This window comes from Apis mellifera, linkage group LG9, assembly GCF_003254395.2.
Source record: "Apis mellifera strain DH4 linkage group LG9, Amel_HAv3.1, whole genome shotgun sequence".
In the NCBI taxonomy this organism is placed as follows: domain Eukaryota; kingdom Metazoa; phylum Arthropoda; class Insecta; order Hymenoptera; family Apidae; genus Apis; species Apis mellifera.
In genome coordinates this window covers 3,088,767-3,110,548 of record NC_037646.1, presented here as the reverse complement: position 1 = coordinate 3,110,548, position 21,782 = coordinate 3,088,767, and the positions used below count along the sequence as shown (strand labels likewise).

Genomic DNA, 21,782 nt, shown 5'->3' with positions numbered 1-21,782 from the left:
GATATAGAAAAATAGAAAAAGTCCATTATATAAGTACATATTCATTTAACAAAAACATGTATATCTTTAAAAATTATTTTACAAGATTCAAATCAAAATATTGTATAAAATAATTAGAATTGTACATATAATTGATCATAATTATAAAAATCTGATAGTATTAATAAAACATTAAAAAGTTGAAAAGAAGTGCTTAATATAGAAAATAAGAAAATATTCGATATTAGCTATTACAAATCAAAAAAAAAACGAGAAAAAAACAGCCATTATCATTCGAAAAAACCAGCTGAAAATGCAAAATCCTTCGATTGTCTGTAATTCAATCCAGCAAACTTGAATAAATTCTTCTGATCTAGCCAAACTAACCAGGATTAATGTCCCTCACTCGTTTAGCATGGCTACGATAAAAGCTTTTAATTCGATTGGATCGGTTAAAATGAAAGCTTTCATCTGGGTTAAATCGTGGCAAAGATCGTACTAAGTTCGCAAACAGTAGAATCTCCAGTTATCCAGTATCCGAATAGCCCGATATCCTGTTATTTAAAATGTATTATACCTCTACTCCCAATGATATAAAAATGTCTTTTCCTATTCGATGGAAATTTAATGAAACTGATCCTCACATGTACTAACATATATCAACAATTTTAACGAAATATATTAAATATTGAAACGATATCGAAAATATTCAAGAAAATTGCAAGAATATTATAGAAAAGTCCACGAAAAGTTATTTGGATATTTCTTTATATACATATAATAATTTGGTAGCTGAAAAAATAGGATCTCTAATTTTACAATAAACTATTTTCTCGTATTACTACATATAATTTTAATTGTAGATATAGATATATTATTTTCTTTGAAATATAGAATAATTCATTCATTCACAGAAAAATCTGTGTACCATTCTTTTGGAAATTCTTTTATCCATTAGTTCGAATAATGGAGGTTCTACTGTATTCCACGTTTAGATGTTAGTTGTAAAGGACATCGATCGGCTTTCGGAGAACCACTGAGGCCACTCGTCTTCCGGTAACCATCGACATTGCTCGATCACGTGTCGTGGACCAAGCTGAGATTGATAAGCTTCCCGACGAAGCAAAACAACCAGGGAAAAAATAAAGAAGGAAAAATAGATAGAGGTAAATTCCTTTTTATCCGAAGAGAACGTTTATGACTTTGAAAATTTATTCAACCACAGTTACGATCATTTTAACCATCACTGCATTCTCCCTCCTCGCATAGAATATTTACATTAATTTTTATGCAATTTTTGATGACTGAATTTTACGCGATGACACTTTTCAGTGTTTAATCGTAAAAAAAGTTGTCAACTTTAAAATTCCATAACTTTGTATCTATTCGTTGAAAACACGAGGGATAAAAAGTGCAAGTTAAAACTTAAAAAAAAAAATAAATAAATAAATAAATCCTTGAAAAAAGAACTCTCAAATTTTAAAAATTTACTAATGAGTTACTTTTGAAAACATAAATATTTTTTCTTGAATTCATCATTCTCTCTTTCCTCCACAAACAAATAACTTGGTTAAAATAATTTACGAAAATGAAATTGACTAAATTTTCACTGATGAAAAAAAAAAAAATTCCAAATAAAAAATTATCATTTTTCATTCTTCTTGTTAAGCGTATGTATCTTCGCACGAGGGATCACCCTCTTTCGACTTGCACCCCAGGTATTATAAACTAAAATTAGTTTCCAAGCTATCTTTCTCGATAAATTCGAACGTGGTTGAACGCGGTTTCCAGCTCCAACGATCAGAGAAAATTCATTTTACACGTTTTACCCGGTAATTGTTAATCACGGTTCGAGATGTCTCGCGATAAAGGCGAGAGTGTATCGGGTTCCCTCGCCGTTTCGTACCCGGTTTATCTGATTTTTTTCCCTCCCCCCGTTGGAGAAGTTTGAAAGTTAAATGAGGGACTACGATTCGGTAACACGACATCAACCAACGTGCGCACTTTTCTTCGCGGAATGAAAGCGCAAAACCGCTTTTAATTATTCGGGCATAGAGGCTCAACCTCGGAAAGAAACCTTGCTAGTCTCGACGAAGTAATTGAAATTTTTCTTCCGTTTTCTAGTTGGGGGATGAGGCGCGCCTTTGCTGTCGTCGAATGAAGGGAAAAGGAGTAATGGTATTTTATTTTATTTCATTTTCTTTTTTTTCGAAGAAGTTAAATACATTTACGTGTTTATCCTCGTGTTGATTGAAAAAAACCGGTTTGATTCGTCAGAATGGAAAAGGTTTTGCCGTTGAACGGGATGCTTTGAGACGGGTGAAAGAGGGGAAGAAAAAAAAAAAAACGTGGAAACAAGTTTTACCACGATGAAAGTAAAAGGGGGGAGGGAAATATATTAAACCGAAATGTTTTTTTTTATAGTATAATGATTTGGCGGTCTGTTTGGATTTCTTTGTAGCCTTTGTGTTCAGCCCATCATATTGGTTCCTGGAAAAACGAGTTATTCCACTTGCTCGATCAACACTCGTTTCGTTTTTTTTTTTCTCGAAAATTTTTCGGTGCATTAAAAAACAATGAATTTTTTTTCCCTCCCTCCGATGAAAATGCATGTGTAGACAGGAAGTGGATATAAGAATTTTATAATGTAAATATTGAATTAAGTTCTTAATATAAGAAAAAAAATATATAAATATCTTATCTGCAATAATATTTCGAATTAATAAAAAATAATTATTACTGTTGTTACTGAGTGAATTTTTCACATTGTTAATATATATTAACAATAAAGTAATTATTTTCTTTAATTAAAAATCATTTTCTTCGGTATTTATAAAATGAATTTGCCTTGTTTTTTATTATATATTGTCTTTTTTTTTTTTCGTGATTTAATAATTGTATCTTTTTCATTTAAAACGGTACTGATGGATTGTTTGTAAAACTTTCAAGCTTTCTATGCTACTCTTTATACCGTTGAAAATTACACACCTCTTTCACTGTTTCCGTCACCGGTCTACTTGACATAGAACGAATTTCATTCACCGCTAAAAAGTACATTTATTGTTCTTTCCGCATCGAGGTGCATTGTTCTCCTCGATAAAATATTAAATTTAGGGGAAAGGAGAGAGAGAGAGAGAGAGAGAGAGAGAAAGAAAAAAAGGTCAATTTCCATTCTTTTTTTTTTTTTTTTTTTTAAGGGTTTCAGAAATTTTAAACACTTTGAGAAGTTGTAACGTTATAACCTTTTTGTAATCCATTCGTTTAACATTTACATAAAAATTTTTACGAGATTATATTCGCTTTAAACGTACCGAAAATTTAAAGAAAATAACGTGATTGAAAGAGATTATATTTTTCAAGAATTTCCCGTTATATAATTTAAATCTCTTTAACTGGTTGCACATTTAATTCAAAATATTTCCTTTTTGCTTCTTCTTTTTTTTTTTTTTTTTTAAGAAGATTAAAAAGATCCAAGAGATCTAGTGGAAAACAAATTTCGTTTGTTCATTTCACGAGTCTTTAATGATAATATCATTTTATTAAATATTAAATAACGTTTTATTGAATATTATCGTACTACTACTTAAATATGCAATGCAAACAATTTTATAAACATATTTTTCATATTTCATATGTTTTGAACTTTTGCATGAACAAATATGTTAAATATTTCTCACATTTTTTTTTTCTATCGTAATCAAATATTATGATTTTAAACTTTAATCGTATTCTAAGGAAAATTCTTGAGCATCGACAAGATATTAAAAATTGAAAAAATTCAAAATATGAAAAAAAAATATTATGACAGAGAACGATTTCTTTTAGCCTGTAATTATTTACAAACAATACTAATTTGTATATAGAAAATTGCGAAAAATTGTTATAATGAAAATTATAATTAACAAAAGTTAAAGATACAAGTAACATACAGTAATTTTTTAATTACTCTTTTTTAATCGCAAAACATTTCACTGTTTAAAATTAAAGTTACCTCAATCGAGATAACTTTCCAACTTTTCAACCAAACTTTCCCGAACTGTGCTATGGTATAGTCGTTAATGACTTCGAAACTAAATTTTTTACAAGCGAGATTAGTAAGAAGTTGAGTATTGATATATATATAATTTCTTAACCTCTTGCCAGACTTCCATTACATAAAAAAAAAAAAAAAAAAGAAAAGTGAAAGTTTCGAGATGACAAGTCCATCATGTGTGTTTGCCCACGCACTATCCTCTCGCGCGTAGATTTTGGGGGTGCGAAGTGGCGAATTGCCGGTTTAATACCGAGTGTTCGTGCAAATAGGGATGCATCGACTGACGGTGGTTCCCTGTTTGCGAATTAGATGCAATCAAACGCAAAATCGTACCGGCAAATATCGCTCTATTTGCCAATCATAGATGTGCCATGTGATAATTATTGTCATGAGCGAAGTTAAACGTTTCAAGGAGGAAGAATTGTTGTTGGAAAGTAATAAAGATCGCGTAGATGGCGCGATGGAGTTGTACAGATGCGTGATAGAAGGTGAAAAATTTCGTGGAAAGTTTTATTTTTATTATTATTGTTCAACTTTTTTCTTTCTCTACCTTTTTATTGGAAAACGAAATTTTAAATTTTATTATTTAATACGTAGTAATATTTTGTAGATAAGGTTCTATTCCGTTAGTTAACAAGAGCATATTTAAAATTAAAAAGAGAAAATTGAATTGAAAAATCAAAAATTCATAATTCAAATTTTAGATTGTATAAATTCTATATTGTTGGACAAAATAATAAGATGCTATACAATTTTCAATGTTTTTTAAGATTGAATTTATCCAAATTTTATAGATAATTGTTCTATTCTTGATAATATAAAAGAATTTTAATCGTGGTTAATATTTTATCTATTTATGTAGACAATTGATCAGACAAAATGATAAAACATGTACAAAATATTTTTAATTAAAAATGGAAAATGGAAAACATAGAATACAAAAATATTTTGTATAATATACAATAAATTTAATAATATAGCATGGTGTTTAAAAATTCACAAATCAAATATACAATTTCAAAAAATATTTACAATTATTGAAATAAATTTAAAAGTACAATAATTATAGCTTGAAATATAAAAAAACTGTGAAATGTATAATATATTAGACAATTTGACTCTTTTTTTAACAATATTAATAATATTTCGTGTTATGTTGTTCATACAAAAACAAGTAGTAGTGTGGAAAGCAGTTGGAGTTCTAAAGTCAGGCAAACTATGAGAGAGTACATAACACGTTCGCAGTTACAAACTCCGTATTAAATGAGCCCCAGTTTTGTTTAATTACATTAAACTACATTTTGTTAAATTACCTATGAGCTTCGTGATCTCTCATTAAAACGTCCATTCAAAAAACTTGAAATTAATAATGTGAAATTCTTTGACAAATATATAATATACAACATTTTTAAAATTACATTTTTCTTCAATTCACGGATCATTTTCATATCATCGAAGTTCATTTCTATCAAATTTTATTTAAACGAAATTTGATTATAAATTTATATGTAAAATAATCTAATAATTTTTATTAAAAATTTATCATTTTATATTATTTTTTTTTTAGCTTCTTGAATTTGAAATAACATATTATAAAAATATTTCATTAAATACAAAGATATACATATAGTATTAGAAAAAATTTTGATCTAAATTATATTAATAGATATTGTGCGATTAATTATGATTTTCAATTGATCAATTGTGTTTATGAATCACATTTTTCAACATTATATAGATAAATCTTAAGACGTTGTTTGAAAAAATATTGAAATAAAAACTTTATTTTTGACTCTTTTACTCTTTAATGCACTTTTAGTAGAGTATTATTATTTTCTCCAATGCAATATGAACTCAAAAGGTTCACTTTAAGAATCACAACGAAATGAGAAATCCGATTAAACAACTGCTTTAATTATAAATGAGATTCAACTTTAATTAAAGTAATATTTAATGGAAATCTGTTGAATTGACAGAAATTACTTAAATTAAGAAAAACATTATGATGAAATTAATAAATATATTGTATAATTTATTAAAGAGTATACGAAACTCGTAATTATTTACCGATCTAATATAAAATATTACTTTGCAAATAATTGTACAAGTATATTCGAAAATAAATATATTCAATTAAAATAATAATGGAAATTGTGTTACACGAACGATTCACAGGATTTCTTATAACAATATTCGAATCACCTCTGTATGTATCGTTATTATTATAATTTATCGAAACAGAAATATCATTCGTGGTTTCAATTATAACGTGTGCATAATTCACTGCAAATTTAACAAGCTGCTGGTATAAAATGACTTTTGCGAGACCAAAACGTCAACCTAATTGACAATGACGCCACTGCATAAATATTAATTAATAAATATTAATTAATTACGATCTCGTTCGCGATTTCGGACAATGAAAAAATGATAATTCAAAAATTACAAAATAATACCACATTCCTTGAAATTCTATCTCATCTGGAAGAGTAAGTCTTATTTTAAATAAAATCATATATATTATATTCGAAATTCAATTCGAGATCATTAATTTCATCGTGGAATCTAAATCGAAAAATAGGATATTTAAATTCAAATTGTTTCAATTATTGAATAAGAATGTTTAAAATATCATTGTAATATTGAAAGAGGAAATATTAAATCAAAAAAATTAATTTGAAAATTAGAGAAGAAATAAAATCGCTGAAATAAAATAAATTGATTAATATTCTACTTTATTCTTAGTTCATTTCTAGATATTTTGGATTGATATGATTTCCAATTTAAATCCAAATAGAATCAAGATTTTTCTGTTTTCAAACGACTATTGGAAATTTGATCCAGATAGATATAAAAACATTTCCATAAAATTAATTCTTGATTAAAATCTATTATTAATAAATAATAAATCGCAAAAAGAATTTAAACTCCTATTAAACTCAACAATAATTTAATTTATATTTTCAACGATTCTCATTATAGATCTACTAAATAATTTCGAATAAAAACAAATACGACTTATAAATAAATTTAAGAATTTGAATTAAGAATCATTGTCAATTTGCTTATTTATATTATAAAAATAATTGTACACATTCATTTTAAAATTCCAATAAATTCAATAATATTAAACTAACAAGAAAGATATATTTAAAAAATACATTTTAAACGACATCTAGCGATATGTATATAAAACTATTTTTCATATATTAAATCTACACGATAAAATTTTATTTTTTATTATTAAAAAACAATCAATTCCATTTAAAAAGAATCGTTCGAAAAGAGCAATAATAGAAGAGTACACCTCGTGTTCGTAATATGGCTTGAGAGAAAATGAAGCTCGGGAAAGGGAAAAAAGAAAAATAGGCAAAGTGTAATAAAACCTCGCCAATGAAATATGCAGCCTCAATTTCGTTCGACCACTATCTAATAACTCGAAATAACGCGGTAAATCAAACATCAGTCAGGTTGTGTAATCAACGAATTAAATCAGGTGCCCTATGCTCGTTGAAATCGATGATGCAATTAATTTAAACGCTTCATCCTTGCCGTCATTTGAAGGATTGGAAAAGCATGACGGATAACGCGTACGACGTCTATCATTCGATGACACGTCGTGGTTAGGCGTGAAATAATTGTTGAAATGCAATGATATCCCCGTATTGAATTCAATATCTCGATTTTATTCCCGTATTATAAATTAAATAAAGAGCAAAATTTTAATTATTTAATTTCGTGAATGGTTGAAATTAAGAAAAGAAAATTCATCGTTCAAAGAATGTATATATATATATCGTTTATTAATTAAATATTATTTCTCAGATTAGACAAAAACTGTGTCTTCATCATCTTTGTTTCCATCCACAATTTACATGCTATCTATGAAATGAGGGAAGAGGGGGATGTAAACAGGAAATCAAGCACCGATTCGAACAGTGTAGTTGAACTGTTTACACATCGAGATTAAAGATGTTTGAATGGAAAAACCTGACATTATTCGACAAAAACGCGTTATAATGTATTTACTTGGAGACGAAACGAAGGAAAATAACTCGGCTTGGAGAAATGAAGATTTAAATTTTACAAAGACAGATACGGGGGGTGTAAATTATAGACACTGAGGGGAAATCTGCCGGTTGAATAATGCATAGTCCTACGTTCGGATTATCCGTCATATCTGTCTAATAAAAATATTCGCATTGTGATTCGCCTTTTTTGCACTCGTTCTTCTTATGTCTCCCCCTTTTTTCTTTGATTTAAAATCGCGAAAAAAACAAGGATCATCGATCTGATTCGTCGTCATTTTTTGGCGTAACAGTCGAGTTACGTAAAGAGTAAAGAGTTTTTTTTCCTTCGTGGTTTGGAGCCATCTCGTGGAACAAAAGAACATCTTTCACAATGATGCTTGATTCGTTCTTGATTTAATTATTTTTTTGTCAAAGTTGGTGAAACTTTCTGAAACTTCAATACGTTTTTGGTCTATTTTCTACAATATATCCGTTTAAATCTCATTAAAAAGATATAATAATTTGAAACAAGAGAGAGAATAATTTAAAAAAGGGACAGATGAAGAACTACATAAGTATATATTAAGTACTCGTAGTTAATAGTTACGTGGCGCTAGTGTCGCCTCTCTAATCATAACGATGAATATATTAAGAATCAAAATAATTTAAAGAAGAAGTTACAGTTACAAAGTTCATCTCTAAATTCGATTTTTCTAAACTTCAAAATTTTTGAAATTTTATTCATTTAATATAGAAATGTATATACCTTATAACGCTAGCTAAAAATTAAAGGTTGCAAAATAGGAAATGTTCGTGAAAAAAACCCAATTACGCGAGAAAACTTCACTAATCAACGTTCAACAAAATTCTAACTCGGACCACGGATATTTATACTTGTCCAACGAAAAAGTTCCCAACAATCTCTGACACGGCGAATATATCATTCACCACAAATGGGTTAAATTCGTATATATCCTTCTTCTTTTTCTCCTCCTTCTTCTTCCGCGGGGGTAGTAAATTCGTAACTAATTCCGGGTAATAATGTCCGCGCAATTAGAGAGAAGAGAGGGCGGTAGATTTACGAGGACGTGGAGCGACGCGCGATAATTCGGCGCTAAGTCATTAGCCTGGCCGATTACACCGCAAGATGCGCATAATAGGCGGCACCGTATCTCCTAATTCGCGAACGCCCATCCTCCGCCGTTGTTCCAATTATCCTTTCAATTTTATGTCTACGCTGCTCTAAACCGGAATAACAAACTTTCCTCGCAACTCGATGCCGGCTTAACGAGACTCGGTTTAATCTTAATGCTGATATCTTCCCACGGAATTCTGCTGTTATTATTGGTCTTAAATCTTTGAATATCGGTGAATAATCTTTATTGTTTGTGGTTCGAGGTGAAACGAGGTGTTCGTTAGAGGAATATTGTTATAAATTGTTTTTTGGAATTTAGATAATTTTTTTAAAATTATTTTAATCATCGAATGATATAATAATAGACAAAATTTGGCAACATGTTTTGGAGACTATTCTTTGGTTATTAAGATTGTTATTTAGTATTATAGAATGTAGTGCATAGTATTATGTTCTTTTTTAAAAATGTTTTTATTATATAATTTTATATTTTACAATTTTGAAGTCCATTTTTCATAACGTTTTAATAAATTGTTAATAAGAAAATAAATTTTCATGACTTTTATAATTATTTGAACCGTTTTCAATTCGTTCTTTGTTTACGTTTCGCTTCGATCCTGTTATTCATTTTATATTTGTTTTCTAAAACTGATACGCGTTCATCTTCATTTAAAAATTTTCCAATCAACGCGTGCAGTTTTTTTATTTCATTGTCCACGCGGATAAACAAAGCCGCTGGAAAATTTAATAATACCACAATAATATTATTTTATACAAATAATAATTTTGTATAATCGATAATTTAAATATAATTTTGTCACCCGATTTCTCTTGAAATATAAATGTAGAAGAAACACGTCTATAATTCATACGAGAAATAAAGTGTCAGAGGTAAAATAAAATGTCACCAACAGAATGTAACGAATAGTTTTTTATTGCGCAAATAATTTTCTAGTATTTTGAATTTTTATTGAAATACTTTTTAAATTTTGTACGTATATATTATTAAAATAAATGGAAAACTAATATAATAATAATTAAAAAAGATATTCGAATGTGTATCATTTTTACTAATTGATGGACCGTATTTGTATATTTATTTTAACAGACAATTTACATTTTATATTTACAAAACATCTCGTTGATTATTAATTCTATTAAATTATATAAAATGAATACATAAATTAAATATAAATCTTATTGAATCAAACTAAAAATCTATATCATGAAAAATTTAAAACTATAATATTAAAAGATTACAACATTACAATATTGTATGCAAAAATTTCACTTATTATATTACAATAATATTATAAATAGAAATTTATGTTTAATTATATAATTAAAATATTCTTCTCTAACAAGTTACACTTTTTATCTATATTAGAAAAAAGAAATTTGAATTATGTCAAATTCAAACAAATTTGGAGAAGCCTTTCCATTAAAAACCAAAATCTAAGATTCAAATTGAAATTAAAATAATATTAAAAAGATTCCTAACTTATATCATAATAATAGCCATTATACTAATAGCCAAATCAAAAACTTTTATTTCAAATTCAAACAACATTTCAGAAATCTTCCCTATTTCAATCCTCATTTTTACTAATTGATGGACTGTATTTGTATATTTATTTTAACAGTCAATTTACATTTTATATTTAATTTACATAATATTCGATCATTACATTAATATAACACAAATTATAATCTTCTACATTAAAAACGCTCGGTTCAAACTCGAAATTCAAGAGACACCTCAACCGATCGTCACCTTCGAACTTGCTGTTTAAATCACCAAACCAGACACGTGCATCTTCCCCCCTGCGGCCAATGGACGTAAAGAATAATCGTTTCGGCGCGAATAAACGAGGGATCTCTAGCACGATCTACGAAGTGTCCCGTCAGAGGACTAAAGAACCTATTTCCACCCGACCGGCCGAGAAAGAGAGAGTAATTATTATCACGCGAGAGGATAAGGAGAGTTGGTTGGACTAACTTCCGCCCGTGATAATTTATACTTGCCATGAGCGCGGTTAAGCGTGAGATGGTGGACGTTAGAGGATGATGGGGCATAATGTCGAGGAGGAAAAGAAAGTGATACAATGCCACAATTTCATTTCCAAACAATTGACTCTCGAGAAAGAACATAATAAACCGATAAATCGAAACAAATCTTGATGATTAACGATGGATTTGTCCACGTCAAGTGATAAATGCTTCGATATTATTGACATCGAGCTTTATCGTATGCTTTAATCCTATTGATAAATACAAAAATGTAAATTCGCGAGGATATCGTGATCTTGTGTTCAAAAGAGATGATTTTATTCATAATTCAATGGTAGAATGATAATTCTATTAGTATTGATAACAGGAAGACTGAAAAATTTCTTTTTTTCTCTGAAATGCTTTTCTTTTAAATTGTTACGTTTCATCAGTTGAATAAGTTAGTATCCTTTATTACTGCTAGATGGCCATGATTATGATTAGTCACTATGATTAGTCATATGCCGATTCATAGTACTTGTTATGACCGCTAGGCGATACCTTGATTCTCGCTAATATTATTAATTCTGTCTGGTATAATTATTAGGTCGAAAGGATGTTACTTGAATTGTATTAATGTATCAGAAGTTTAATATTTTCAGAATTAGTGGAAAACGTCAAAAAAAGATTTATTATTTGGTCTTGTATTTCAAATTTTTATTTCTATAGTTTGTACTACAAAATTACTTACTTAAAAATTAAAATTGGTATTTTATAAGTAAGGGTAAGTGGTATTTTATAATAGGTTAAGATATATAAAATTTAATTGTAATAAATTTTGCATATGATATTATAAAATAAGTAAATTTAATAATAATTAGTTAGTATGCAAAATATGATCAAGAATTAATTAAAAAAATATATATGTGTATAAAATTTATCAAAGTTTTAATTATAATTTTTGACATTACTTGTAATCAAATTTCCTATATAATGAGATTGATAATGTAAAATGAAGTAATTAACTCTTATATTAACATCTCTGAAGATTTTTTAAAATTAAAATTTGTTACCTTTGTCAAATATTTTCAAATCCATTTGAATTATTTAATATATTTATTATTAATTTGAATTACATTTTTTAAGGATAACAAAAATTTTGAATATAAATGTAAAAATTAAAAAATAGAAGAATAATTTATACAACTCATCAGCTTGAATTCCATTGTGCGTTTTAATCCTTTGAGCTTACAAGCATATCACGATCAAGTATTCAAAGGCAGTGGTCAACTAGAGTTCTACCATTGAATGACATTTTCAATGAACTCATTCTGTTCATTAACCTATACCGATAACAGGATGTTCGAGAATAAATTTTCTTGCTCCTTGAAATGTCAAGATCGTGCTTTCCGTATTTTAGCTAAATGAACTGATTAAAAGATGACGGGGCAATTTATCCAGCTCGTCACCCCTGGTAATTGCAAGCTGAAGGATAGTACATAGCTATGAGGTGCATCCATAAAGACGAGGAACTCATCAGAGCTTCCTTCCACCACAACAAACTTGTTTGATGACCAATTGCTAGCCTCTTGCTATATAGTGTGAATGCTATATATTAATGAAAATATGACCAAGATTAAAATTTCTTGTGATAAAATAAAGATCATGTCAGATGTAGTCTTAGCCAAATTGATAAACAAGAATGTAATCAAGAATAAAGCTATTACTAGTAATTATTATATTATCTGTACTATTATAGTTAAAAAAAGAAAGGAATTAAAATCCTGATATATTTAAATCAAATTAACTTAAAATTTGATAGTGCAATTTATCTTGTTTGATTTATTATTTTATGAAATGAGAAATAGACACGTTAGCCTTTGATGTATAAACGAAAATAACATTGAATGATCTACTAATTAATTAATAGAATTACAGTGACAAGAATAAATTCCACATTTTTATTTCATAATGAATTTTAAAATTCAAAATCCTTGAGAAAGCTTATTAATAACCATAGATAACGCATAAAATACGATTCACTATATCGATTCCTAACTATTCCATTCTAGTATTTCACTTTTTCACAGAAATAAATAATAAATATTTAATGGCAATATTTTATGAAAAATTGATTGTCAACTACTTTTTTATTTATTATTTTTTTTCTGGGAAAATTATCAAAGAATAAAATAAATATTAAACGATATATAAAATAAAATTCTTCATTACACTATGAACTCTATCTGATTTAAATCTTAAAAATAATTAATAACTTAATTACTTCGTGTTTCTTTTTTAATTTCTAAAAAATTAATTAATTTTCTAATATGTGAGTCAGTATATAGAACAACATTAATCACGATAATGATTTCAACGGGTTATACTTTGGCTACATGCAATTTTAATTCTACAGTATGCAAATTAATTTATTGTGCACTATTTTAAAACATAATATCATAAATTTTAAAATAATTATTATATATATGCATATTATAGAATCAAAGAGAATATGTTTATTTTAGTTTAGAATTATGAGGATCTCCATAATTCAAAGTTGAGTTGATATCGATGTAGAGATTCTTGTCAGAAAACAATACATGAATATCATATATATATATATATATATATATATATATATATATATATATATATATATATATATATATATATGTATGTATATATTTTCGTGGAATATTGTGCCATTAGTTGAAATATCTCCCTCTTTACAATAGAATCCATTGTGATAAACTGTTATTTAGATATACATCATCAAATATCATTCAATGTCGCGAATTTTATTTCTTTAAGTATAATTTATTATTCGTTTTACTCGTTTTATTCGTTTATATATATATGTTTTTTATTTTAATTTGTTATTTAACTCTTTCATTATACATGTGAATATAATTGAAATGTTTTACTAAATACTTTTATATCATCAATATTATCATAATTTAATTTTTGTGATTTTTTTATTTGAAATAATATTTTATTGTCGAATAATTAATTATTTTTAAAACTTATGTGAGAAAATTATAAATTATCTATTTGAAAAATATAATAAAATTTGGAATAAATCAAACCAAAATCACATAATATATATTTATCCATAATATATCTAATTATTATTAATAATCACTGAGTTAGTAATAAATTATAATTGATTAAATAGTTTATTTTTGAATAGACATATATATAATCTCTCTTTATAAACTTTAAACTGTATATATTTCTTTTACATATTCTAATACATATCATTTTTAATATCTTTATCATACAAAATATCAGATTAAATAACATTACTTTATATTTATTATTATTACATGTATATTTCATTATAATTTTTGCCAATTTTGAAGAAAATATAAATTATCCTACAAATTTTATCAAATAGGAGTAGATGCATTTAGAAATTAATATATATATTGATCTCCTAATTGTACAATTTCTATCCTGTTATGTGTGCCAAGTAAAAGTATGGATATCTTTCAAAATATCAGATTCAGTGAACGAAAACAAAATTTCTATACATTTATCTTCTACATCTACAACAACCTACATTCAATATACATCAATTCATAATTTATCCCCACGGATATTCAAAAATCGACCATCAACGATTCCGATGGATTCCGAATTCCAAGCATTTCGTTCAAAAAATTTAATTCCAATGAAATCTTTTAGCGCGAGGTCGTCCCAGTTTAACGGCATTGTTTATCCGAACGAAGCATTCGAATTTCCTTAGATTGTCCGGTCGTTAAATGAAATACGAGGGACGAAAATGGAAAACGAAAGATAATTTAGAGAGCGTGGCACGATCCATTGCACGATCGATGGAGGGGCTAAATTTACAACACGATCCAACGGCGTTGACGTAGCGAGCGACTGACGCGCATTTTATGCAACCATACACGAAGCAGTAAAACGGGGGTGGTGATTAAAGAGATCCAGCGTGGTGATAAGATTTCGATCGCCCTCTCTCTCCTGCTCTATCGCGCGTGTCACGGCCGAGTCTTTCTTTTTCCTGGAAACCTCCTTACGTATTTTAAGAGGGTGGCGGTTTGGATCCGGAGACGATTCGTTAATTTCTTGAACGATGAATAATGCGTGATTGTAACGATAATTTCAAGAAATTAAAAGTGTGCGAATTAAAATTTCTTTATTTTTAAAGATAAATAAATTATTTTGATATAGGTTTTTCAACAATGAGATAATAATGATAATGTTAAATGTGTCGAAAGTATATATTTTGAACGAATATAATGGAAATAATTAATGGTGAAGAAAATTGAATTAAAATTTTTTGAATGAGAAGAAGAAAGGATCATCATCTTTCGTAAATTTCTCGTTGATGAACAAAATGAGATAATAATTTGTTAAGAAATCGTTTGCGTGTCAAGAGATAAAAATAATTAATAGTAATTATTTTTATAAAAAAAAATTGGAATAGAATTTGAAATTTAAATGAATAAATAAAATTTCTATTATAATACAAAGTAATAACATTTCTTCAAATAAGAGATTGGAAAATATATATAGCTATTAATTTTAGAGTGAAAATTAAAATTTATCAAGAATAAAATTTCTGTTACTAAAATAATAATAAATGGAAAGAATCACTTTTAGCTGAGATTCGAATCGATTGTTCTTTTTGTTTTTACCAAATTTTCAATTATTTTAACATTCCCTTAAATGGAATATTTGATTCGTTCTTAAACGTATTTTTATTACATAAGACTACGAATAAATTTTCACACAAAATCTATTTTATCACATATATTGCAAAATTTAATTCATTTCATACTATTGTTTTATTATATATTATTTCCTTTTCAAAATTTTGTAAGTTTTTTATTTTCTTATTTGTATCTGAATCAACATAAAATTCAAAATTATTCAAATTTGAAATAACATATACTGTGAATGCACTAAGAAATTAAAATAACACAGAAACACCTGATGTATAAGTAATAGTGCCTCAGAATATCGATTTTGAGACATGTGGATGATGTGTGTGTTTCATTAAAACGAATAAGAACGCGATAATAGATAATAATAATACAAAGATAACTTAACAAATGAAGACAAATGTAAACGTGATATAGTAGTTAACGTTTATAATTAATTGAACTTTTTGTATATGTTTGTCATTTAAATTGATATGTACTTTATCATATATATGATATACAATAATATCATCTTATGAAATTTAGTAAAAAACGTATCATTTTCATTCTATTAAAGGATCAATATTTTATCCCCATCTCAGTTTTAATTATCATGAAATTTTGAATCTTGACAATTAGAAAATTTCGAAAAATTTTTCACAATAATTCAGACAAAAATTAGTACAAAAATTAAATTTCATGTGAAATATATATTATTTTTTTTTTTTTTTTGGAATAAATCACGTAACGAGAATTCAATCAATAGTGAATCTATTGATCTTGTCGAAAGCTTAAATTTATAAATAAAGAAAATGTTCATTTTCATCGTGTCATATTATATTTTCAAAAGGAGCATCTTTAGTTATTTTTGTTTGAAAATAGGTTTGTGGCATTGAATTGGATACGAAAGTATAAACTGAAATGCTTTAAAACGTGAATGCGCCTGACCAGACGCATAAATATGGAATGATGCTAAACAAATTGACATGAACTCTAGCAACTAACACTAAGATGTCGTTCTCTATGAGTGAATAGATGACTCGCAAACGTAACGAACTACACGCCAAAGATGAAGGGACCAGGATTAAATCCCATGTTTAATCATCTGCGGAAGTGAGAAGATAGAGAAATACTCGCAAATACTCGCAGGCAAACTAAGAAATTGCATAGAATAAGAAAACAGGAAATTTTGAAAGATAATTTTATAAATATAATTAGATATAAATTATTTAATTCTAAATCAAATTTTTCACGAACGAAATTAATTTCTTTTATTTTTTTTTTATTAATTATATTCCAATTTTTCTAATGATTCTTAAATAAATGTTACATTTACAAAAGTGATAAAAATTGTATTGTAGTAAAATTAAAAAATTTTATGTCGATTCAAATTGTTTTCTTAAAAATTCTTAATTCCTTAACTTTTTTTAAATTTAAATGATATTATCTGAAAATTGTAAAGTTGATGTAATATGTTCTATTTTGTTATATTGATAATATTAATATCAATACGTAAATTATTACTCTGATTTGATATAATATTTTTCATTAAAACTGAGTTTCATTAAAACTAAGCAACTTTGATTTATAAATTGTTTATAAACACGAATTCATTTTGAAAGAAATAACATAAAAGAAAAAATTGTCAGAAATTTTTATTTAAAAGAAATATTCTAAAATCATGCTTGAGTAAACGAAACTCAATTTTAATAAAAAATGTCGAATTCAAAAATTCGTATTTAAATTTGACAAAACTTCAATTAAAATACCTAACATTTTAAAACATTAGAAAAAAAAATTAAAATTCTATCACTTTCTATCACTTCTAAATCACTTATTTTTATATCTCTATTGAATACATAATTTCTAATTTAACTTCAAGAATAAACACCGTGTAAAACTTCAAATATGCAAAAAACATTTCGAAACTTGAATAAATTCAAACATAGCAGAGAGTAATTAACAATCTGCAAATCTTTCATTTCTCTAACAGATAACAGTTATCAATTTCACCGATACTTCATTCAATATTGATTCACAATAACAAATCAGAATCTTAACCAATTAATTAAATCACCACAAAAACTTTCTCACAACTTCGACAAGCCTTACAATTCCATCGCTAATTTAATAAACACTGTATATAACAACACTCTCGTTCATCACTAATTAATTAATTGGCAAAATATAATAACATTATATCCAATCCAACACGTAAATTGTGGAAGGCGTAGCAGTGGCAATATCTTGCTGTATCCTTCATTTAGAGAAACCTTAACAGTTGCGCCTGTTACGCTGCAATCAGACCAGCAAACAGTCGGTTTACGATCGTTGTCACATTGAAATTGTTCGAAATACGTTCTCTTTCGAGAGAACGTGAAATGACTTGACGCACCATATCTTTCCAAGAACTTTAACACATAAAACTGAAACTTTGCACAGTTGAATTTGACATAAAACACTAAAACACTCTGACTCTTGTCACGATTTGCGAATCCCTTTTTATCGATCTTCGAGATTTAAACGCGAATATAACCATATTATAAACTGATTCGATATGCAAATGCGTATACGTAAATCAATCAAGTTTTAAAGACACTTGAGGCTTTTGTGGTTTGGTATTGCACAATTTCGTAACTATAAATATTTTAAATACTCTTTCGATATATTGTAACGTGTGAGTGGCATTAAGTTTGATGTGAATAGATTATTATGTGTGAAAATATGACAATAAATAAATATTATAATAAAATTTAGAATAATTCGTGAATCGTAAACTTTTAATTTAGAATTATGTTTTTGTCAATTTTTTAAACGAAAAAAGTTTTAAAAAAATTACTGTTAAAAAATTAAAAATATAAAATCAAATAAATAGTGTATATATATTGATTAATTGCAAAAATCCACAATCTAATAAACGGATGTGTTATTAAATCTTTATCTGCTAAAAAAATCGAATTACATCTTCCAATGGAATTCATGATGAAAAATTCACACTCCCAATTTTAATAAAATCTCTGAAGAAACTACAAGTACAATCGAGATATTGTCAACCTCTCAAACTACACGTAAACACTCGAAGATGTTTGTCAAGCATTCCTGATCTTTGTCGAGCATCTTTGCCAAACTTGAGCAAAGAAGGACTTCTGTAATCATTTCTTGATCCATAAAACACAAAAGCCTATACTCCTTCGTACAAACGTGCACGAAAGACGTTTATCTTCCGTAAATATATATATATATATATACCAACATTTCTCGGGAACACTGGCAAACATAAACGAACGTTTACGCTCATTCTAGTTGCACGTCTCCGTTAACCGCTTCGAGTGATTTGCAAACGTTCGTGAACCACTTGCGCTACTCAGCCTTATAAACGTCAGGCTAACGAGGTTAGAGAACGCGGCGAGAAAGAAAATGGAAGAAGAAGAAGATAAGCAAAAAAAGGAAAGAAAATGTTTCGTTCTCTCACTGGGAATGATAAACTGACCGTGGTGCAAAGGTGTTTTAATTGGCCAGGTGATTGATTTACCTGAGAGCGGATCGTTCAACGCGGATGCCCATGTCGCGATGCAGAGAACCGTGATCGCGAGAACTGGGAGCATATTGTTACGTGGACGACGCGGCTACGTCAACTGACTGGTGTACGCCGGTCGACCGTATACGGCTTTGCCGCCAACGGAACGGCGCATGCGCAGAACCACGGAGACCAGAACCACCATGAAAATAACGCGAAAATATCTGTTTACAATCGGGCATGCCGACACGAGTGCCTCTTCAGGGATACTACAAGGGAGTAGAACAGAGGGCTCTCTATTTCTCTCGTTCTCTCTCCCGAGTCACTTTTCACGCTAATTACATTAATCTTAATTGCTTTAAGATTTCCCCTCTCTGTCTCGTCGCCCCTTTCTGAAGTCTTAAAAGCCGGTTAATTGCATCGTGACCCGAGAATCGTGACGGATTCCTCTTTCCGCCAGATCGAGAATTGAAATACTTTAATCGCGAGTGGCAACGTTCGAGGATTTTACATATGATTTTCTCGATCAAAAGAATTTGAAATTTAATTTGATTTCAAGTTGGAGCCTTTTGTAAATGTCGATGAAGCGTCGATAAAATTTTTCGTGATTTTTCGAGAGATTGATGGGGGATTTTTTTTTAATTAATTTAATTAATGTCAAAGAGGCAGGGAAAAATTTTTGAAAATTTTAAAATTGTTGAAATTTTTGCTTACATTTCTATATAGAAAATATATTAAGTGATATATTAAAAATAATAGAATAGTTGAAATATATTTTTATTGATTTTTATAATTTCTTTTATTAAACTTTTTTACAAAATTATATAATTCTATAATATTAAAATTATTTTTGTGAATGAAATAAATTTTAAAACACGCAATTATAATGATTTATTTTTATACGATAAAAATTCTTTTTATACAATTTTTAATATTATTGCTTCTTCTCACTTTTTATCATCGTTTATTTACTTTTCCAAAAACTATTCGACGAAAATATAAAGTTTCATTCAATTTCCCTATTTGCTTTATTCTTTCATGCATAAATAACGAGATATCCCCTCAATTTCTGCAGGATCAACCTTTTTGTCGTTTCGTAATAATTAATTATCAAGTTGAAAACTGCAATAGCCCGAATTCAACTTTCCAACACCATCTCTCTCTCTTTCTCTCTCTCTCTCACCGGCAAAAGTTATTATAACAAGCTTTAAGAATTGCTCTCGCGCATTGATGAATATAAATTACATCGTGCATCGAGAAGTTTAATCAAACTACGAGAGAAGCTTTTCACGCGATCATTATTACGGCCGATCTCGAAGAATTTGAAACACCAAACGTGAGCACGAATAATTTTGTCCAACCCAAGTTTCCCAAGCTTAATTCGTCAACTGGGTCGATTTCATAATCGAAATTGTTTCGTCGACTCATCATCTTCTATCTCGTTATCTCGTTTCGTCTACGAGAAGATATAATAGAATTTGATTTTTGATTCTCGATGTAATGACGATAATGTAGGAATGCTTGGCTATTTCGAGAGAGAATTTAATAATTAAATTTAATTTAAAAATCTCTCTTTAATTATATTCATGAAAATTTGATTTTGTAAAGAGAAAATTATCTTTGTTCTATTATTTGAATTATTTGGCAACAAGTTTTCAGTTTATCATGAAAGCATTATATATATATATATTTTTTTTTTTACTTAATACATCTTTAAATTTTGCAACTTTCAGTGTAAGGAATTTTTGTGTAAGTGAATTGAAAAAGCTGAAAATTATTATAATTATAACGAGTGCTTTATATTTAATATAATTTTATTTTTCTATTGATATGAAAAATTTCTGTTACATTGCAACAGACATTATAATGCAACATTATTATTCGAAGCTGGCTATTTCTTTTTTTTCATACGAAATAGAAGATTATATTTTTTTTAATAAGACAAAATGTGGAATTTCCTCTTTATTCTTGCAAACCCTTTAATCAGTAAGATAACTCTACGTTCATTAAGGGGTGAAAATTAACATTAGAGCTACTAAATCCATAATTACATGTAGCTATTTATTTTCATTATTAATTATAATTATTTGTATGTGTATGAAATATTATTCACATATTAAACATTACATATTTCTATTATATATAATAATTATGAAAAATGAAAAAGAAAATTTTTAATTTAAATTTTTAAAAAAGACGAATTTTTTTGAGAATTTTCAAACGTAACCACAATTAAGATTCACATTTTTACTATTTCGATTTTATATATATATATGATAAAAGCAATATTCGCAATATTTCAATCAAAGAATCGCAATTTTCACGATCACATTTCGATTATTATCTTACTTTTAATTTCAAATTCAATGTTTTAAGCTTGAATTAATATTCATTCGACAATTCAATTTACTCGTATCGAATAATTTCGCAGCAAAATTGCCGAAAAACA

At 27.7% G+C, this 21,782-nt stretch overlaps 1 protein-coding gene across 3 annotated transcripts in view; it reads right to left on the bottom strand.

The window, feature by feature from the left end:
- LOC413555 (lachesin-like) overlaps positions 1-19,438 on the bottom strand; it is a 164,730-nt gene extending 145,292 nt beyond the window's left edge. For all 3 annotated transcript variants that reach the window (XM_006558348.3, XM_026442857.1, XM_006558349.3), the window contains exon 1: positions 19,349-19,438. In XM_006558348.3, coding sequence (XP_006558411.1) covers positions 19,349-19,421 — 73 coding nt within the window. In that variant the 5' untranslated portion in view covers positions 19,422-19,438. The remainder of the gene's footprint in view (positions 1-19,348) is intronic.
- Positions 19,439-21,782: the final 2,344 nt, after the last annotated feature.